The sequence below is a fragment of the Helicoverpa armigera genome, chromosome 2 (assembly GCF_030705265.1).
Source record: "Helicoverpa armigera isolate CAAS_96S chromosome 2, ASM3070526v1, whole genome shotgun sequence".
NCBI lineage: Eukaryota > Metazoa > Arthropoda > Insecta > Lepidoptera > Noctuidae > Helicoverpa > Helicoverpa armigera.
Window position 1 is genome coordinate 15,222,687 of NC_087121.1, and position 22,515 is coordinate 15,245,201.

Below are 22,515 nucleotides of genomic sequence, written 5' to 3' on the forward strand. Positions count from 1 at the left end.
ATAGAAAAAGCAAAATCATAGAACAACGATGCTCAATACTCTACAACTATTTCCTGCTCGTTATAGAATTTGCCTCAAGCTGCAAACTTACAAGTGATTTAATTGGCCTTGCCTATAAATGAAGTCAGCTACTATTGCAATCCGTTTGAATGCTCAACGAATATTAGCGCACTTAGTACCTGGCTTTCGTGGGAAATACTAGGTAGGTTTAGGAATATCCACTATGATTATAGGTATACCTAATGCAGACTACGTGATTCAATTTCATCAATTAGCATGTTTCGAAGAGCTACCTATATTATATGGTCGCCCATGAGTTTTCTATCAGTCGTTTAAGGAAACCACATTAACATGGAAATCTCTGTGAGTATTATTGTAACGTTTTATGTGTTTAGGTATATTTCACAATAAAGGTACTAATTAACATAAAACGTACATAGATATATGTAGAATATCTACCTATCTGTCTCTACTAATAAGATATACGAACCTCAATGTTATAAAGTTACTTAATAATTAATGAATACCTACTCAAATCAAATTAACGAATGAGCAATGTTATGCAACAATATATCAACTCATGAAATTATGATTGATTGTCACAACCGCATCGAGGTAATGGAATCATCACTCATCACTCTTTTTGATATTATTTTGCTTTCAGAATTTCGGATTGACTATTTTCCTTGTATTTCTGATGGGAATACAAGAAATTCGTTCAGCTAAAAATGAGCAAACAACTCAACAGCTGGACGAAAAATCGAATCCATTAGCGAATCTAATTCTAAACGAAAATGAAATTGGAGATGCCAACCGCAACGGAGACAACACAAAGGACACTTTATCGAGAGTGAAACGACAATTCTATTATGATCCATACTACCCATACTATCGGAGACGAGGCAAGTAACGATTTTCCAATTGCTCTGGCTACCTCAAGTACCCATATACTATTATATACCATTTAGATAATCCTCTCACAGTTCAAATGTTAACAGTTGTTATCTCAGGTCGCTGATGCCTAAAAATGGTTACCAATTTTCCCAACTACCGTAACTAACCCTTCCTGATTTGTTGTTTCAGTGCCCATTGCAGTTCCTGTGCCAATCGTTGTCGGTGGCTTTGGCGGCGGCTTTATAGGCAGAGGGTATGGTGGTCGAGGATTCGGTTTCGGGGGCAGAGGCTTCGGCGGTCGAGGATTTGGCGGACGTGGCTTTGGCGGACGTGGCTTTGGTGGACGTGGCTTTGGTGGCGGACGTGGTTTCGGCGGTTTTGGTGGCCGTGGCGGATTCGGAGGATTTGGTGGTCGTGGGGGCAGAGGATAGACATAAGCATTACCTACTTTTTATTACCTACCTGTGATTTTCATAATGTTATTATACCTATTTGTAAATTAAACCTGTTATAATCAGTTATAATAAAATTATCGTTTTATTTTCATTTCGTCAATACCATTGAGCATAAAATGATCGGCAAATGAGAAACCTTCGCAATAATAACGTAAAGATGTAATACTCTAACTGAACTGAATGAATTGTTATCTTATGATTTGATAATACAAACTACAAAAATAAATGAATTCGTGGCTGGTCTCACTTTAATCCGCGTTTTGTTTCATTACTATCTAGAGATTATCTGTGGCAAGGGTAATTGACATGCAGTGACAGTTCGGACCCGGATGTCAACAAAAATATCTGTCACACACAAACGTCAGTAGCGTTAGCGATGCAAGGTCACGAACAGCAAGTTTTGGTGCTTAAAACTTAATTAATATTCGGTAATACGAGGCCGAGCCAAAAAAATCATAATTTAACTAGTTCTACTGTGCTCATGTGCTATTTTGCTGCACCAAGTTTTTCTTAGTGGATTCTATTTAAAACGAACAATGGATGGTTCTTACGACGAGATCATTTCTGATAACCCATTCTTCGTTGAATTGAAGACCGAATACGTTAATTTATTCCAACATTGTATAACACAATCTTGGGTAATATGTGTGCCTCGGATTGGAAGTTTGACGACGCGTGTGTTCACCATCGAGGACTTCTGCGCTCATTTGCTGGTGCCGAGTGACGAGCTGCCGGAGACGCACTACAGCACGCTCACCGAGAAACAGGTGACAGTCACTAACAAAGTGATCACGCTGGAACTCACCAAAGGCCTGCCTCTACAGAGCCACATACTGTTTGAAGAAACATTCTACACTGAAGACTTCATCAAGTACAAAGTGTGGTGCATTGAAACTCCTCTTGAACCAACTGTTAACTTCAGTGATAACACAATATCTAAAGAATATCTTACATCCATCAATGACTGCATTGACTTACTCTGGACACAAGCAGCTGGCCGTCAGGTGTTGGACCAAATCGAAAACAGTGTGCAATCGTTTTTGAAAGCTCATCCATCTCTACCTGTTGCAGTAGGACCTCTAAGAGACACAGTAAGTGAATTATACACACAATGCCTTCAAATTGCCCTACAAAACAGGAGACTAAGAGACAAATCAAAGTCATGCAAACAAGTTTTGGAAAACATAAAACTAGCTGTTGAGTGTTACATGCAGCACTTGCTGTTTAATGCCTTGTTCAAACCAATATGTACTTGCTGTGCCTATGAGGATTCACACCTCAATAAAAAAATAAGGAACATGTGTGATATCCAGCTCAGAGACTTGGACATCAAGAAGGAACTATACCATGCTGTGCCTAAAGCTAAACAAATACTTTCTAAGATAGACACATACAACACTGTATTGGAAAAGGTGTTATGTCTGAAACAAGCCTTAAATGCTATCAACAAGAATGATGATGGCAACAGTGTTGGACTACTGACTGCTGATGATCTGTTACCTGTTTTTGTATTCCTCGTCATAAAGTCTGGTCTCCCAAACTGGTACAGTCAACTTATGTACATGAAGGAGTTCCGGTTCAGCAGTGTTGGCAAAGGTGATGGTGATGAGTGTGCCTTCCTCATAACTACTTTAGAAGCAGTTGTAGAACATATACAATCTGGTGCGCTCGCTGGCTCTCCAGACCCTGAATCTTATTATTATGAAAGCAATCTCACAGAAGAAAACTTGAACACTAGAGAAAGGAAGAACAGTTTAACTGAATCCATCTCCACAAGTGATACCAACAGCAAAGAGGAAACATTAGAATATATTTTTGAACTAATCAAAGCTAATCATTGTGAACAAGTTCAGGCTATACTGCAAAAAAATCAAAAACACCTTCAAAGTACTCATGTGAATGGAAATAATGTTCTCAAAATTACAATGGATAATAATTTCACAGATGATGATGACGATGACAGTGATATAGAAATCTATAACAAGCTATGTCATCCTTTGTGTAACTGCAAGAAATGCTGTTGCAAGATTTCTAAGAATCTTTTAAAAACCTCCCCGACTGTCACTTCTAGGGATAGCCATGGGCTCACAGCATTACATGTGGCTTGCATCCACGGGAAGGCCAACATAGTAGAATCTCTAATTGAAATGGGTGCAGAAGTAAATGCAACAGACCTGAATGAGTGCACCCCATTGCACTATGCATCATCAAGGGGTCACCAAAATGCCTTGCTACTATTACTACATTCAGGTGCCAAGATAAATCAAGCAAATATTGACAAGAACACACCACTCCACATGGCAGTTAATAATGGCCATTTGAATTGTGTCAAAGCACTCATATACTTTGCAGAGCACAGCAGGAGAAAAATTAAAGTAAATTGTGTGAATGAGAGCGGGAACACACCACTACATATGGCCTCTAAGTGGGGTTATGAAGGAATTGCAAGACTGTTAATAGAAAATGGAGCAGAACCTTCTCTGCAGAATCGTTACAATAAAACTGCATTTGATTATGCACACAATTTGAAGATATTGCAAGTCCTCAAGTCTTGCACTCCTAACTTGTATGAATACATACACATCACAAGTTCTAATGTTAAAGCTCTGAACCTCAAGCCTGCTATCAGTCCTCTTGCTGACAATATACACAAAATAGTCAAAGTCAATGAAAACAACAATGTTTCAAAGGCAGTAGAAAACCTGAAGTTAATTGACAGGATTTTAAAAGCTATATCTTATGGAGATGTAAAACTTGCTTGCTTTTACATGAACATCAATTATTCTGCTTATGCAGACATGAAAGTTAAGCCTGAGACCCCTCAAAAGGATAGTCCCTGTCATCCACTATGTGAGTGTTCAGTCTGTAAGAAGAAGACAGAATCATATTCAACAGACTTTGACATCAACTTCACAGACACAAATGGTTTCACTGCCTTGCATTATGCAGCCAGATATGGTTTAGATGAGCTATGTCACATATTGATACTCAATAATGCAAATGTGAATTGTAGTAACAAGAAGAATCAAACACCTTTACATTTAGCTGCTTTGAATAATAAGACGCAGGTTATTCGCTTGCTGATGGACAATGGCGCGAATATTAATGCAATTGATATAGCTGGGAACACACCAATGCACAATGTATGTGCAATGGGTAACATAGGCGCCGCCAAGATGTTACTCAACTACAGACCTGACTTGACCAAGCTAAATGGAGCAGAGAAAACTGCATTGGTAGTAGCTCAAGAGAATGTTCACTTGACAATTATAGATTTAATAGATAAGTATACAAATACTTACAATGTAATCCAATTATATTAAGAAAATGTAATAATTTATAAGAATTATTAATTAATGTAGGAAATTATTTACATAGCTTTAATTATGTAACAATTTTTTTTAATCACTATCCAATTGCATTTTCGAATACATTCCAATGATGTTTAGTATGATTTTGTATAAGTCACAATATTATAATTTATAATTGTGTTCACTGTTTTGAGGATACTTTACGTATGTACCTACCTATATATTACATAGGAACTAAGCATTTCCATCACAATAGTGCATGAGTACATTATGTTGAAATATTAGTCTGTAAGCTTTTATAAAATCGTAGTTGCCTTAGCGTGATGTTGTTAGCATTTCTAAATTCTTGATTTCCTACTTCAGCTATTCAAATACTCAAAGATCAGATCATAGATAAAGGCTCATTTGAAAAGTTGAAATATCTTGTTTGCTCTTAAAACGACTTATGCCAGAAGCTTGCCTTTAAGTTTAAAATAAGTACTTATATTTTTAGTTATTTTTCCTTCTAAATGCTTCAATGTCTTATTTATTCTTATTTTGCCATTTGCACAAACTAGTGTCTCAACTATCTGTGCCATTGTACGTACTCTGTCTACCCACTGTTTTACAGGACTCCTCTAAGACTGATTTATTAACAATAGTATTTTAAAAGTTTTTTAGTAAAAATCATTGTTATTTTATTTTTAAGTTATGATGACTGACAATAAACTTTATAATGAAGCAATATTGCATTTCAATTCAGGTATAAAATAAAAGAGCAGATCACGTACATGTATTTAGTACATCTTTAATTGCATATAAATAAATAAATATATGATTAATTTGAGCATCCGAAAATTCAATGATCATTACAAACTGGATCAATTTAGAATAATATATAAAAAAAAAACTTTAAAATATCACTTGGTAAAATTCTTTGTATCATCTACGTATAAAATTCCAATCTCAATTTATATTTAGGTAATTAGTTTCGCTTAATTAATAACTTACAATCATTTGTTGCGATCAACGCTAATTAGTACATTCGTTACTTACATCATTTATGTTAAGTACCTAACATTATATTTACAATTTCCAGGAACATTATTTATACATTTCGCGAGTGATTCATTATGCGTCGTTATTATTTATAGCCTTATGTTCAGGACTAATTGTCCTCAAATCATTACCGTAACAAAAGAACAAAGCAGTATTAGGTATATGCTATTATATTTCAATCTAGACGTTAGAAGCACGCACCTTAATCGTACCCCATATCATCTTTGAACATGTGTCTGATTCAAGGTAAACAAGTTCACAGAAGTTTATTGACCTTTACTTGACAACTTGCATAACAATTTGTAACTAAACTTCTAATAAGCCATGTGTAGGAGTATATTTCGAGAAGATTAAGCCTCTCATCACCCTATTTGAAAGAATATTGTATGCGGAAATTAGTCACGGAATAGAAACCTACCGATCGCTTTACAAAAAAACTCGTGGTAGACACAGGCCTTGATATTAGCTAAACTGGTTCTACCACATGCATATTTGCTAAGAACAACTCGTAAATTAATAGTTTCATGTTACGTAACAGTTTAACCGTGTTCTAAGATGCGCTTATTACTGAAAGACAACGATCCATTAACGACAAAGTAGGATGTCACCCAGTTTGAACTGAACTGGCTGAGTCAAACACAAGTACGTATCATGAGTCAGTATTATAGTATCTATCTCGTTCCGCCCATATAGAGGTGGTGTGGGTTTTTATATATGGTGGAAAATCATCAAATGATCCCTCCCCGAGCTGCGCAAGTGAAAGCCACCATACTTGAGCCAGTGTACCAGTGCATCGATAACTATAACAAACACTCCTATAGCACGGTGTTCCGGATTTAACAATTAATCAGGAATGATATTGAACATGAGTCATAGTTGCTCTCGATGCTCATTAACCAGCAACTCTAGAAAGCACTATACGTGACATAAATAGCCACAGCCTTCGTCCGCAGCAGTAAATCAGTATTATTTACAAAACTCAATCGGCCGTGGCGAAGCATAATTACACTGAATGTCAAACAAGCGAGTATAAAATTACGATTGATCGCGATAACACACGCCTCGTACATTTGTCGAAGTCCGCATAATGAACCAGTCACGGTATCAAAAAGTTCCTAACTCTTTTGTGTTTTTACGTCTAGCACTAACTAGCTAAGTATTTGCACTCTATATCGACATTTACACTCGATATTTACATAACAATCATAGCACCAGAAACGAATCTCGTTTTCCTGAATTTGAATATTCTATTCTATTTTGTGATAGATAAATCTGCTATAAATTAAAAAAAAAAATTGCCGTTTGTGTGTCAAATAAAGATTTTTTGTTCTATATAAATAAATCGTATGTCGCAATCATACTCGCGTACATCCGTATCTTGTAAACCTGTAGCAATTATATTTTTCTATGAAAAAATTACATTCATCAAACATATTAATTCCCATATTGGCCCGTCGCATCTATCCACTTGTTTTTAGACATTTTTTATATTTAACTTTACATGTGAAAACATCCATGCTATTCAAATAGACGAATAGAAGCATATATAAATATATACTCGTAAATGTGATGCTTTTAAATGTCCTAATTTAATAAAGTATACAGTAATGTAATCTCCATTCGGTTCTCTGATTTTGTCGTGAATAAATTCATAACGGGTCTTTTTGCAATCGGCTCGCGGCTATACGAATGAAAGTACATAAACGCATAATTAATATCCGATTTCTAAATAATCCATATAAAATGAACTACCCAAAAATAGTTTTAAATTACATAATCTTGTTGATGAATATTAATAAAACAGTTTTCTAGCTATACTATAAAAACGTCTTTATGTCCATTACGTCATTTTAAACTATTGCAGATTATAACACTAGTATTTTGTCTTCTAAGTGTAGTCTGCATGTTAGAAAAATGCATTTCAAAAGTACGGTTTTGCTAGTCTTGCATTTGGTCCCATACTCTATGTCTATGATAGTAGGTATTCGTCCTATTAAATATTTACTATAAATAAACCTAATTAGACAAGGTCGCATAACTAAAAAATAACTAAAACGTTAGAGATCTTATAAAGTACTATCAATTCGTTTTTGTAATAAGTCCTATATTATTTATATTACTTCAATAATAATATATTAATTTTATTTTAATAAATAATATTTAGAAAAACGCTAATTTTGTGCATTTAAATTAGTCCCTTATCATTACAACCTGACCAGAAAAACAACATTTATCTTAAAAGAGTAACGATCAAGACTGAATTTCTGCGATTCACAGATAACAAAGTAGGTCTATAAAATAGATAATTAACTATCCTTATCATAAAATTATATAAAAAGAAAACATTAATATTTAAATTAATACTTTTAACATTTCCACAGCTGGGAACTAACACGTTATTTTTCTTTACAAAACAACGTGATCTATTCGTATTCGTACATCACATTTTACATTCACTCGGTCACTTTATGACATAAAACAAACTCACTCATTCGCCTAATTCCTATCAATTTTCAATATTAGTTCTAACTACGAAACCGCTATCGTTAATCGACTGTATAGAGTTCGATACAAATAGACAGGGCTACAACTATCTTACCTGATTCTCTATGACTTCAGGTCAAGTACAAACCTTTTTACTTAAAACTACACTTCACTGCGGGGGCAATGTCCACACTGGTATTTCTTCTCGTTTCTTCTCCTTCTTCTTATAATGGTGCCTGTCTCGTAATCTGACGTCATCCTGTCTCGTTCTCTCTTGCGCATCGCTCCTCCAATCGTTCCGTTTTCTCGGCGAACCTTCCTTTCTATGCCTTAAATGTTCTTGATTTTCGTCAAAGTAGACCCTACTTTTGACGAAAAGCCCGTTCTTTTCGGGGTTGCACATTTCGAGTGGTATTTCGTCGTCTATTTCTCCTTCTTCGTCGAGTTCTGTGACGTCATCTCTACTGAAGGTGAATGAGTGAGGGTAGTAACCTTGTAGTATGTCCTCGTGTCTGTATGCTTGCATTTGTAGCCAGACATGTGGCAAGAGTAGTGGGAATCTCCTTAACCAGTACGTTACGAAGCCGTCAGGTAACTTGCCTAAACTTTCTCGTACGTCCGTTTCTAATTCTCTGTAGTGATGTTTCTGTTAAAAGATTGTACAAGTTTAGAAACATTGAATGAACTTAGTCACAAAATTGAGGTCGTATTACTACTGTAATCACTGTGTAGAGTTAGGGGAATCAAAGAAAGGATGGATTGTACTAAAGACGTCAGAAAGAGAAGTATGGAAGAAACAAATGCTGCGCCTGTATATGAGACAAGCTGTTTCACCCGTGTCCCGTGCGGAGTTTTCCCTTTACCCACCCGTCGAAAGGTATCCTATGTTGGCTTCCCAACAAGTGAAAATCATTTTTCGAACTAGTTCATTAATTAGTGTACAAACAAACAAAAAATATTCTCTCTCGTGATTATACAGCATAGATTGTAATAATGACAAGATGATGATGAAGGAAAAAATGGTTAAAAAGTCATACCTTATTCCGTATAGCTCTAAGCAGATGCGCGGCGCGGTCGCCTCTATACGTCCGCCTCGCGCGTAAGTCACTAGCTACCGCCGTGCACACGCGAGCTCGCCAGTCGCCGCGCAGAACTTTACGAGTTCCACGTTCTAAGGCTGCTTCTGAACCACCGCCACCACTTTCGACTTGGTCGCTTACGTCCTAAGTGGTGGAAAAGAAAATAATTATAGAATTGAAGATATACATTTATACTTATTATTGGACACAGCAAGAGGCGATTGTTTGGCGTACATAAATGGCCATAAACATGTAGTTCAAATAAATTTTTATACAGTCAAAAGGACAATGCCGGATTTTGCATAGACCCCGACCTCACCCACCAACAGACTTGCTACGACTGTCGTCAGCCTTTTTTAATATATTATGAATGTTATGACAGTTTATTCCAAAAGTGTGGGGTTTAGGAAATATACGACGATAAACAATTTGCTCTATGTTTGTCAACTAACCTACTCGAAGTTGGGTAGGCTGATTTCTATTATTATTTCTTTGATGAAGAGAAGCTATCATCCTGTTTCATTTGATCTTAAGCTTTGCTCCTTCAACCATTCCGTTATCTCGGCGAACCTTCCTTTTTTTTATGCCTTAACTCTAAAGTTTTCTTGATTTTCTATCTACACGTTACCTGCAAGAAGTTGAGTATGCTCTGCTTGCCCCAGAACATGGGGTACTTGAGCACTGTCTCGCAGGGAGGCCGAGCGTTAGGCCGGGCAGAGATCATCGCGCGAATCACTATCTTTGTTAGTACTACTTCCTCTTCGGGTAACACTTTACTGTGAACAAAATAATAATGAATATAATAACCTACGTAGTTTTAAATTAAGTTAACAATACATAGGATAAGTAGGTAAATATCAAAGATTATTTTAATTGTGTGACTTTAGATTCATTATGAAAGAAGTCTTTTTTTTAATAACTTTTCGAACTACTGAGGTTAGTATTCATCTACACGGTGGCATAATACATTGATTTCGAGAGGTCAAACAAGTATCAATTTTTATGCAACCCTAAAGCGTAATTGGCACTTATATGAATGTATAATTTTTAAGCAACACTGATATTAATTAGCTCACACCTATATTCATAAAAGAAAATAATTGGGCACTTACTCAAGATGATCCAGATTGTAATCTCCAGTGAGTATATTGGCCTGTCTCCGCAACATGTCTCCGAACGGATGTTGTCCCTTCGACAGCACGTAGTAGAACACGCAGCCCAATGAGAATATGTCCACTGATGTAGTCTGAAACAATTACAATATAAAAATTAATATATGGAGAGAAAGCTTTATGGGGGTATTGAGATTTATGCATAATATTAAAAAACAATAAAATGTTATTTGCTTCAATTTAGAACTCGAACTTGCAAAATGTGAGCAGTTCGTCCGTGTGAATCCATACAATCTCTCTAAATAATAATGACACTATTGAACAAAGTGCAATATATAGCAATTGACCATTCATTTTATCACTGCAAGAAAGAAAATCATAACCAAAAAATTATATTCCTTACAATCTTTACTAATATTATAAAAGCGATAGTAATTATGTCTGTCTATAGCGGTTTCACAGATAGTCTAAAGCCATAACAGGCTACTCTTTATTTGGTTACCGAAAGTAGTTTTCTTGGGACACGTAGGATACACCACTGGTACAGCTAGTCAGAGAGATATCTCTAACTTTATTTTCTATAGTATGAATACATACCGTCCTCTCTCCATTAATCATCTCCGGCGCGATCCACCCGTCAGTGCCGGTGATGCCGGAGCGGCGCGAGAAGCTCATGCGCCCGAGGTTCAGCTTCTTCGACAGACCGAAGTCTGATATCATGGCGCGAACTTCGCCAGAACCCGTCGGCATTGATAGTAATACGTTGTGGGGCTTTATGTCTCTGTGGACTGGAAGAAAATGTATTTGTAAGTATTAAAATATTGTATGTAAGTACATATATGTAAGTAAAAAGCTGAAAAATATGTATGTCTATGAATAGTCTAAGTATTTGTTATTGTGCGTACTTTAACTACCTAGGTTAAGATCAAAAATGTAACATTGGTGTACCTAATAAAGAATATCTATCTATCTATCTATCTAGACATAATTATTTGACATTACTTGTATGGGGCTAATGTCAAAATGTTATCTAAAGTAAGCAATAAAACAATATATTTATTACTATCCTAAAACCTTCTCCCGGGTCTAAGTTACCTCCCCTCTAATTTTCAGCCAAATCGGTCAGGCCGTTTTCATGTTATGTCGTGACAACGGAAAGCGGGTTTCATTTTTATATATATAGATTTTTTCAAAAAAGCCAGCAGTAGCAGCTGGTTATGATAATGAAAATTAAATTCCAAAATAAATGCGCTTCTCACAAATAACAAAAAAATAACATCCTTACCAATATCCATGGAATGTAAATGAGAGAGTCCTAACGTTGACTGTCTCAACACTTCAACGGCGTCAATCGCACACTCGAAGTTCAGCTTCTTCTCAACGTAGTCCTGCAACGTCGCTGAACATAATTCTAATGCTATGTATCTGTAAACATGAAATAGTATGTAAGACACATCGTTTTCAAAATATATGAAGTCTGCGGATAGTTGAGAAGAAATATCGAAAGTAATTCAAGGGTCATACATAGAATTTTAAAGTCCAAAAATAAAAAATGTCAGCTTGTAGCTTTGTGTTACCTATAACAATATCACAACAATAGAAGACCAATATAAGCTATACACAATACATTAAAAAAAAACAAGTTTATAAAAATAGAAATGAATGGTAGTCATTTTTGATTTTCAAAGAACCTTTTCATTTTATTTTTTTACGAAGAATTACGGTATATAGACCCCAAAACATAGCATCCATATCTTCAAATATAAACCAAACACAATATGAATCCTATTCCCCACAAAATACATACCTAAATTGCTTATCCCTCTCCGTACAATAGTATCGTACGACATGAGCATGCGCGTCCGACTCGCGCAACAGCGCCACCTCGCGGTCGGCGAACGTAAAGCATTCCGGTAGTAACCGCTTTACTGCTACGGCTCGCTTGTCAAATGTGCCTCTGAAAAAAAAAATTGGATATTGTAAGATGGAGTTTCTTGCCCGTTCTTCTGCATAGAAAGCTACTTTTGGAATGGGCAACTAGAATCAAACTTAGTTATATTTTTAAGTGCTTGTAAAGGCCTAAATGAATTAAATGATTTGACTTTGACTTAGTACTTAACTATTTATTTATTAAATAAGATTCAACTGTCAAGTAAATCAATAAATACTGCAAAGATGAACTACACACTTTTGGATCAGTTTAAAGTGTAAATTGATTCCTCTCTGTAAATTCATTGATGTTTAATTAATTTACAGAGGAAGTTATTAAACTTTTGGCAACGCACACGTAATTTACTCTGTTTGTATATTATGAAAACTTGTTGCCAATTAGTCATTTTAATTGAATTTCTCCGTTTTAATATCAATAACAATTATACTAAGTAAAACCAAATCTTGATAAAAAATATTAAAATAATCAAATTGTCAGTTTCGGATGGCACGTTAAACTGTAGGTCTCGGCTGTCATTGAACATCCTTGGCAGTTGTTACGGGTAGTCAGAAGTCAGTAATTCTGACACCAATCTAAGCAAGGGGTATTGGGTTGCCTGGGTAACTGGGCTGAGGAGGTCAGATAGGGCAGTCGCTTCTTGTTAATCACTGGTACTCAGCTACATAAGGTTAGACTGAAAGCCGATCCCAACATAGTTGGCAAAAAGGCTCGGAGGATGATGATGAACGCTTACCTATAAACAAAAGTGCCTTCACAGCCCTTTCCGAGCACCTGATCAGTATTGAACGTGATCCTTCCAATGCGAACTTCTCCACCGCCGACCTCGACGAGCTGACCTGTCACCTCGCCGTTAGATGATGTGGAAGCATTTGAGGTTCTAGAACCGCCTTGGGAAAGTTGCTGGAATTCACGTGCCTGAAAATTGGTATAAAAAATTATAGATGTAGGTAAAATTCTAAGTATACATAGGTAACTTAAAAAATGGTTCTGTAGTATGGAAACTTCATAGCATTGAAAGGTATAAAAGTATGTTTTTTTTTATACGTAGGCAACGAAAGTCCTCTCGGCTACGTAGAAAAGAAAGATGTAATATTAACTTGTATTATACAAGATCGTACAATGTGGTAGCATACAAATAGATCACCATCAGCCCTTCTTGTGAGCTTTAGTCACTTCTCGAGACCAAGACAAATAGATATATCGGTTGATGTTATAACCTAGTCTGATTCACATAATGCTATTTCGGTATTTGAATATTCTAGCGCATTTCTGCTGACTTTTCCTACAAAAACCGGTCCCAAAAACTGACCTACTGGTGCATAATAAAACAATAAAGAAACACACCGTCTGATCTTTTCAATACCAAAGGTCGATAAAACGCGTCATTTCTCCTGTCGTATTTATCATGATAGTTAACCTATGACATAATCGAATGCCTGCCTTGATAAGGAGTTACAAAATTGCAATAAAGGCTTTATGTTCTTCTTACGGTTTTTAATTAATAAAGCCAATTGATATTACGTAAGTTTACCATGGCAAATTGCTAATTTTGTTTTGTTGATAAACAATTAAAAATAAAATGACTTTAATAAAAAACCGGAGGATAAGGATTTTTAAACTTAGCCTTGAATCTTTTCAGAAGTATAGTATTATAATCAATATAATAAGCAAGAATGGCGTTTCGTGTTCTAATTAAAGATCCCGCCCACCTGAACAAACTCACTAAGAAAATTTGCATTTCCATTTATCTCTACCATTGAACATAATATCATCGACATAAAATGTATCCTAATTATTATACTTTTATGACCTAGCGACGCAAAGCAATCTTTTAAGAATTCGATTCACCAATTCACATAATTTCGAGACAATGCAGTTATCAACATTACGTAACATGCATTCAGTGAAATTCCGTTATAAGTAGCCGGTTACAACGGACGTCGTGAATTGCCAATGTCAATCCTAACAACAGCAATGCATGATAAGGAAAATAAATGCAGTACGTAAATATTAATCACGTTGGAACTGGCGTGTTGGCAGCGACGGGCCGGCCGCGTGGCGATAACACTACTTTATTACTACGATGCTAAAAAAAAATCTAGTTACCTGATAACGAAGATACCAGAACATGCTGATCACCAACCCCACGAGGATAATTAGCGCCACTTTTAATACTTGATTCTCTTGCTGGTGGAACCACAAATACGCTCGCTTGTACCACAAGTCTGGTCTAAAGTCATATCCTTCGAATAGTTCTTCTGTCTGAACTGACACTGATATCGAATTCGGATTGGAGTTCGAATTCGACTTCAGATTGGTTTCGTTTTCGACATCATTTTCGCCTTCAGAGTGCACCTGTCCATTTATAAGTTTGATAGCACTGTTCTGTGAGTTGTGTACGTTTAAGAAGTTTGTGTTGGGCAGTTGAGGCATCCATGTCGTGGTTAGTTCGGGGACTTTGTAATGTCCTAGTAGGAGATAGGGTGCTGATACATGAAGGTTTAAATCTTTGAGTTTGTAGTGTACGTTCTTGAAGGGTTCGTATTGGGGCGTGTCCGATTTGTCCTCGGTCTCTGTGGGGCCTTCTAGAAGTAACGGCTGCGCGTGCCCGGTCGATATCGTGATCGTATTTTTGTCTACAAGCGATGATAACGCATACAGGCCGTGGTTGTGTTCGCCGACGTATAATGTGGGGCTGGAAAGAAATTATGAATTTTGATAATGCAATTCGTGTGTTATTATTTCATACTTATTTTCGAAATTGAATGGGTCCAGACAATGGTATCAGACAACTCAGGACGTGCGGGCAAGCTTCGCCCAATGTCTATTTTCACCACATTTTTAGGGTATCTTCGGTAACAGCATAAAATTATTTAATAGAACAGTATTTTAAATCATTTGCACAAAATTTAATCTAAAAAATAATTACTGAAACTTGTATTTCAAATGCATTTAAACACGCATAAATAGCCAACACACCGTGAAAATAAATAAGTTTCAATTTTATCACTTTTATTGAAATAAATGTTCAAACGATTTTGTATCTTAATGCTTAGAAATAGAGTCGAAAGCCGTATAGACGAGGAACAGGCAGGTGTAATGCTAGAATGCACCAAGTAGGTATTTGTTTTGTAATCTTTAGTATTGTAATCAGGAGGCCTTCAGCTAACGCATTATCTGAGCAAAACTGAAATATACTCGAGTGCACTCAGCTTCAGGTTAACATCGTAATTCATCATATTAATATAGTATCATCCATATTGTTATAATATGAATAATTATGGTAATTGGTAACGTGTTTTACCCTAAACATGTACAATTGAAAATGTCACAACATTTATTTATCAATCCTTCAGGTTAAATTACTACATCATAAATATATTTATGCCTATGTTTTAATGAGAATTTTGAAGAGTGAGTTGTCCTAAAGAACAAGATTGACTAAGTACATATCATTATATACCATAGAGACACCGTGGATTTGCGCGATGGTTGAATGAAAATAAAATAATTTTAATTCCTTTTAAAAGTATTTGATAAAACTATGGGTATTTTCCCAATTGATAACATGACTAATATAGGTCTTTAAGTGACTGGTAGAACGTAATTTTTTATCTATAACTTGAATCGAATTTTATCAAATCGATTACATCGATTACGGATGTCATGCATGTGTAACAAACAAACATTTGTGCCATTTAATACTGTTGCATTGAATGTTATTCGAGTGCACTGTTTAGGCACGCTATGTTACTACAATACGCGAGTAATTACTTTAATTAACTATAAGTTGGTCTATTTGATTTTGTTACTCCATGACTATTAAATAATATTAGAAAGTCATATAGTTAAGAAATAAATACTTTTAAAGTTAATGTAAAAACGATAAGCTTGACATATCTTTGATAAAAGCCTCTACATAAAATTAGACAAAAAAAACCTATATGATAAGAACTAAGTTACATAAATGCACTACAAAAAATAACATTTGCTCGCTAATTATCAAGTAAACGCCCACAGTTAAGATAACATTTAAATCCCTAAGGACTAGATCATTTATCGGGCCGACTAACGATAAGATATTTTTTGTTAAAATCTAATTAACAGCGCGGCGTAGCCCACTGATTGTAATAACGGTATCAATTTAATGTTACATCTATCTAGAACAGGCAAATGATTATTATGGGCTTTTTAAAACGTTTAACGAGAAGGAAAAAAATGAAATAAAATAAAGATGTCTAAACATCCTCATAATTAGATTTCTGTTAAAACTTACTAACTTGAGTAAAATGTTTAGCTTCTAGTATGACTAATTCCCCACCCAATTACTTACAATAAAGCAATAATATTATTATTTTCAAATTATGATATACTTACTACAATTCAATATTCGAATTCTTGATGCCCTGTCCATTGCTCAGGGTCGTCGCGTCCTCCATGATATGGTCCAGTGTGTCATCACCAATGGAATTGAAAGGCACAGTTATAAGTCCATCCCTGTCCAGTAAGTATGCAGCCACAACTGGAGTCTCGAAGTTATGGGACCATACTAAGTCACCGGTCTTACGGTCGAAAGACATCACACGACCGTTTGATGTCGATGTGAAGTGGATAATGCCTGCGTAAGGAGAAAAAAAATAAATTTGAATTCGCGATTTTGAAACTCAAAAACTGATAGGATATTGATGGCAACTGGGATAAGACTGAGCCTTTCTAATCTAAGCGTTTGTGAAGTGTTATATGCTATTTTAAATTAGCTATACCATGGTCAGATTACTGATAGGAGTTATCTGGCAAGGACATGAATCTATACTAAAATCATAAAGCTGAAGGGCATATTTGCTTGCATGTGCTAATATAGGGAACTACTGAAAAAATTTGAAAACAATTCGTGTTAAGTACCACAAGTAGTAGGTAGCTCTCAAGAATCGTGTTAAATCGCTGACGGTACCAGCTAGTACTTAAAATTTAGGAAGGTGCCATCAAAAATAATAAACAAAACAACATCTCACCATAATCATTCAGCATCTCTTTCCCCATAGCCAGCGACGTATAATCAAAGAACGTCACATTCCACTTGTGATTCTGATTCTTAGAATCATGCATCAGTATATTGTACTCAGTTCTCGCTACGTAGATTCCTCTCTTCTTGTCCGGTGAACAAGTATTGTCGTCGGAGTTCTTGAAAATCTTCGATTTGTCGAAGCCTGCGAGCAATGTAAACGTGTAAACTTTGGCTAGCATAACAACAACTTCGGACGGCGCTATGCGGCGAATTGTAATCAAATCGCCAAGGCTTGTTGTGTTGTGGTTGGTTAGTTTTAGATTATTCCAAGGTTAAGTATTTCAGATGAAATGGGAAGCTTATAAAAATGTACAAGGAAACTGCGTATAGAATGATTTACGAAATAAACCTGTCATATTTATTAATGAGCATAATATGTTTCGCTTATCAATACAAGCAGTCAAACAGCGACTTGAATACATCGCATAAACGATGACAAAACTAAAATTCTACCTGAATTTACCCATAACTACATATTTAAGTAGCACGAAATATAAAATGTATGTCATGCATAAAGTAATTTTTATTTTTCCAAAAATATGTAACTAAATAAATACTCGACTAATTTATAAATAAGTGATTGCAGTAGATATTATTTTACAGCGCAGTCAACGATATCGAAGCCTGAACCATCGCGTTATGAAACAAATATTTCAAACCTGAATGTGGCTCGACTATGAAATTGGTACTGAATAGTCATTATTTAGCCAGACGGACACTTGAATACCAAATTCACTAAAAAGTAAGTAAATTTTCATCTATCTGTAGGTAAAAAATTTGGTGTAAAAGTTTAGAAAGTAATCATCCAAGACTGGTGTATAAGTAAATAGTTTATAATACTTTACAGTTGGCCAACGTGATTTTTTTGTCATCTAAATCTAGTCATCACCGTATTTTGAAGCGAAATAAATGTGAACAAAATTACCAAAAAACGAATTACTTTTAAATCCCGCCCACCGATTTAATGATTTCCGATCCCATATCAAATTGCAGCAGTTTATCTTTGAAATGACAAAAACTATCGTCATGAATGAACATATGGGCCATATGCCTAAACCCGCGCGGTAATTACCGTATGTCGATAAGGCTGCAACATTATTATACCGAACTTATGTATCTATTAACTGTAGAATAAGTAGCTGTGTTTTTTAGATTATTTATATGGACTAGGACCAAAATAACGACAAGTTTTAAAATTAGATCGAGTATTCGTTTAAAGGTTGCAACAATAAATATCTACAGACGACCCATATTTAGACACCCGATTTTTGGGGGCTGGAAATTATGCCGGTGTGGTGGGAAGATATATGATAAAACTAAGAGTTAGCCAGCTTTTACAAACACGAGGTGAGGGTGATTTCAGACTATTTTTAGATTTATTCCTGACGAATACTCGTAATAGTCTGAAATAAATACATGATTAAAATATAACTTAAAACATACCTGAAACATGTTCCCTAGACCCAGTCAGAGGGTCAAGCATGAACCACGTATCACTCTTCTTCCCAGTATAAAGAATACCATCCGTCGACCGACAAGGCGCGTTTGCTACCAACTCCGGTATCGTAAAGGGTAACTTCTTCAGCATTTGCTGGTCTCCTCTAGGCCCATACATGTAGAGGAACCCGTGTCGAGGGTCTGGTAAAAACTGGGGCATCAGGTCTGCCTGCTGGTTCGGGACTTTTACTACCGGTTCTATGGACAATAAATAAAACTTGCCAGTTAGCAACAAACGAAATCATCATAAAATATATGGTCGAGAGTCATGCGATGCGTAGCGAATCTGTCACGCATTTGTGTTGTGTGTATTATGTACCGAACACGACGTATCACATGCCGTTACTTTACATCATAATACTTTGCAAAAAATCTAAGATTATCTATCTATAATGCACCTCTTTTGCACCACAGAGTATTTTGGCAGTTGCAGTTGGGACCTTACTTAGGGTTCTTTCAAATCAAATAGTGCGGCTTGTCGTACGGTCGCGATACCGGCGCCGCACGGTGCCGTCGCATGGTTTGTAAGAACGTCTAATTTGAAAGAACACTAAATATCCATTTTCAACAAGTTTATAACTCTATAAGCAAAACAAATGTGCAGTAAAGTATAGTGTTAGATCACTCACAGCTGATGGAAAAACACTCTTGAGAATAAAAGTTATACAATGTTATGGAATATTACTGTAATGCCAAGTAAAAAATATAATACTAGAAATTAATTGATGTGAACTTCACAAGTGAACCACACACAACACTCCGCTACTATATACTCTAGATTCTTCCACATGTGTCCATGTAATCTAACATAATATGCATAAAGGTGATAATAATTTGTAAATATAAAAAAATACTTTCTGATAGCATATTCTATCAACTGAATGTCTGGCCTGCAAGGTGATAATACTTCTTATCTATGACCTATTAATACTTATTGGAACTTTTTAATCTACTACATTGTAACCAGCCAATACCTTTCACGGTTATAGTAATTCAACTTTACGTGCCTCATAATAATATGAAGATTAAATATATACTACCAATAGTAAAACAGGTGTGTTTTATTTTCTTTGACACCACTGTGTACATATTTAAAGAAATTAAAATATGTTTTTAATATAATATGTCAGTGGGTTGGTTGGCTGGTTACTACACCATTTTTTTTTAAATTTATTGTGCAAAATTTTGATTCTTAACTAGCTTCGAAAATAAAATAAAAAGATTTTAGTGGGCGGAAAAGATTTCCTTATCAATTTTAAAGTTTGTTTACTAATTTAAGTTGAGCACTGACAATACTTATCAGCTATTATAAAAAATGGTTCACTTATAAATTGGTAGTGTAGGAAAACCCATAATCACTTGATAATGCTCTGAATGATAAGATCAATAGTGATAACATGTAACGTGTAAATACTTCAACTCACTTTTCTACACATTTCTCTTTGATAATGTATAAATTCAATATCTTAACATAAAAAATACACAGTGGTGCTAATCTTAGTTAATTTCCGATTCTTTCTAGAAGAAAAAGTTCAGAAGTATTAATACTTTTTTGTTTATCTTAATCTTTTTGTTTAGGTCTTGGAAAATACTAATGAGGACAGTGATTAGTAGATTACAATGTATTATGATATAACAGTTTCAGATATTTATTAGATAAGCAGAAACCATTACTATACTGGCATGTGTATTTCAGTGGTAGTCATCATATCTATATAGATAGATTAATTAAAGATACCTTTAATTCACAAATAAAGATATATCTGTAACTGCCTGTCTACTGCTTACTATAAAACAATAGAAAATCAATTGAGTCTCGCTTATATCTGCACTCTGGCATACAATGGGTTCACAAATCTTATAAGATATTAAAATTGTTCTCACAAAATTAAGAAAATATAAGAAAACTCATCTATATAGGACCTACATGTTTGTTTACAATATTATACCTATCCTACAATATTCTGATGCAATCAGTAGTGATAACATTAAATTATGTGCATGAGAGTGCACTTAAATTATAAACAGATGAAATGTGTTGTAAGTAGAAGCATTAATAAAACCAATAAAATAATGAAAACAAGTAAAACTATATTACTTTAAATAAAAAGAACTGATACCAGCATAGGCGATTAAAAGACAATAAAACATGTAATGAGTCAATAAATAGAATTGATGTTCAAACTAGCAAACTATCAACAAAATAAACAGCGAACTTGTGTTCTCAATGTAGCTATTTTATATAAATTGCTTACCATCTTTCAGTTTCCATATAATATTGCCAGCCAGAGGCTCGACAGCGACCATGCCGCCTCCTAACGTGGCAAACAACAGAGGCCGGTCATCAAATGCCCGCGACAATTCCGTACTTTCCTACAACAATAAACAAAACCCCGTTCAGCACATAAACAACAACCTTGTATTCACTTAATTCATAGACCTATCAATAATAAATGCGGCGCAATCGGTGCTAATCTCACCTTTCCACTACTACTGTCCACTAAAGAACCTAGGCTCTGCGAGCCAAACAAGAATAATATCACAAATAAGTACTTCATGTTTGTCACTAAACTTAATTCACTTTGTGTTTAATCAGGTATGTAATTTCCATTATTTTTGATGTAATAAACGTAAAACCAAAACACTGAAAGCACTACAAAAGAATCCTCGCGAATGTTACTTTTGACAGGTGAGGTAGAATGTTGTCAATTGTCACAGATAGCACTGAATCATTTTAGAGTTGACTCTTAGTCGATTATCGGGTTGATTTAGAGGTGAAATAATTGATTGAAATTGACATTATGGGACTGGAAATAAAAAAAAAATCGGTAAAAAAACTTTTAAGTCAAACGGTTTTATCTTATGTGCACTGAAAACTAGAAAATAAAAAAAATAGTTACTTACCTGTCAACCTACGTAGGTGGTCTTGGTCATATTAGACTAAAATAAAAACGTGGGGCCCATTAACTGTTGCTGTAGTACTTTCTTCTAGAGGTATAATAGGTGTGGATTGCATCGACTTACTATAATCGTAACTGGAGATTTTGACAATCAATAATGAGCCGTAGCGGCTTCACCAGCGAACGCCGAGCTCATGATCTACCAAAGTATAAAGATATGCTTTGCCATAGGTAGGATTTCAGAGGGGCCCCACGTTTTTATTTTAGTCTAATATGACCAAGACCACCTACGTAGGTTGACAGGTAAGTAACTATTTTTTTTATTTTCTAGTTTTCAGTGCACATAAGATAAAACCGTTTGACTTAAAAGTTTTTTTACCGATTTTTTATTTTCTAGTTTTTAGTATTTAATGAAAATGCCTACCGAATATTCCTCATTCTATCTAATTCATTTAGTGCATCATTATTACACGGTCTCTTATCTGATAATTTATTACAATCTAATTTTTTTTAAAGTCAATTTTTTTAACGACGCCAAAAATCATCAAGTGACCCCTCCCTGGGTCAGCAGCGGTAAGGGAGTGCCAGACTCTTACTGACTAAAAATACTTATGTTTCGTCGTAGGCCTTTTATGTACCAGGGCCACGGTAACTCTTTCGAACAATCCCGCAGCCCAGGCAGGCTTTGGCCCTGTTGGGCCCCGCTGGGGTTGCTGACAGTATTCTACT

General features: G+C 35.4%; 3 protein-coding genes across 3 annotated transcripts; 2 read left to right on the forward strand and 1 right to left on the reverse strand.

Moving 5' to 3' along the window:
* Positions 1-211: 211 nt before the first annotated feature.
* LOC110371381 (probable H/ACA ribonucleoprotein complex subunit 1) lies at positions 212-1,432 on the forward strand. The gene is made up of 3 exons (XM_021327605.3): positions 212-363; positions 665-902; positions 1,084-1,432. Exons 1-3 carry the CDS (start codon positions 352-354, stop codon positions 1,323-1,325), a joined length of 492 nt encoding a protein of 163 aa, XP_021183280.3. The 5' UTR covers positions 212-351; the 3' UTR covers positions 1,326-1,432.
* Positions 1,433-1,708: 276 nt separating this feature from the next.
* On the forward strand, positions 1,709-5,383 carry LOC135118594 (ankyrin repeat domain-containing protein 27-like). The gene has a single exon (XM_064041012.1). The coding sequence runs from the start codon at positions 1,886-1,888 to the stop codon at positions 4,670-4,672; it is 2,787 nt and encodes a 928-aa protein (XP_063897082.1). The 5' UTR covers positions 1,709-1,885; the 3' UTR covers positions 4,673-5,383.
* A 39-nt stretch (positions 5,384-5,422) lies between these two features.
* Positions 5,423-21,589, reverse strand: LOC110371337 (serine/threonine-protein kinase/endoribonuclease IRE1). Its single transcript, XM_064041003.1, has 14 exons — positions 21,367-21,589; positions 21,142-21,259; positions 18,833-19,084; positions 17,337-17,531; positions 16,702-16,942; positions 14,431-15,019; positions 13,058-13,239; positions 12,181-12,330; positions 11,659-11,798; positions 10,971-11,161; positions 10,374-10,507; positions 9,890-10,037; positions 9,220-9,405; positions 5,423-8,828 (listed from the first exon to the last, which is right to left on the reverse strand). The coding sequence occupies exons 1-14, from the start codon at positions 21,442-21,444 to the stop codon at positions 8,352-8,354; spliced, it is 3,081 nt and encodes a 1,026-aa protein (XP_063897073.1). The 5' UTR covers positions 21,445-21,589; the 3' UTR covers positions 5,423-8,351.
* Positions 21,590-22,515: the final 926 nt, after the last annotated feature.

Excerpts from the sequence above, each read along its gene's own strand:
- LOC110371381 (XM_021327605.3), top strand. Across the intron at positions 903-1,083 it reads CCCATACTATCGGAGACGAG|TGCCCATTGCAGTTCCTGTG; the intron begins GCAAGTAACGAT and ends TTGTTGTTTCAG.
- LOC135118594 (XM_064041012.1), top strand. The coding sequence starts at position 1,886 with ATGGATGGTTCTTACGACGAGATCATTTCTGATAACCCATTCTTCGTT.
- LOC110371337 (XM_064041003.1), bottom strand. The coding sequence starts at position 21,444 with ATGAAGTACTTATTTGTGATATTATTCTTGTTTGGCTCGCAGAGCCTA. Across the intron at positions 19,085-21,141 it reads TATATGGAAACTGAAAGATG|AACCGGTAGTAAAAGTCCCG; the intron begins GTAAGCAATTTA and ends TATTGTCCATAG. Across the intron at positions 16,943-17,336 it reads AGAGATGCTGAATGATTATG|GCATTATCCACTTCACATCG; the intron begins GTGAGATGTTGT and ends CTCCTTACGCAG.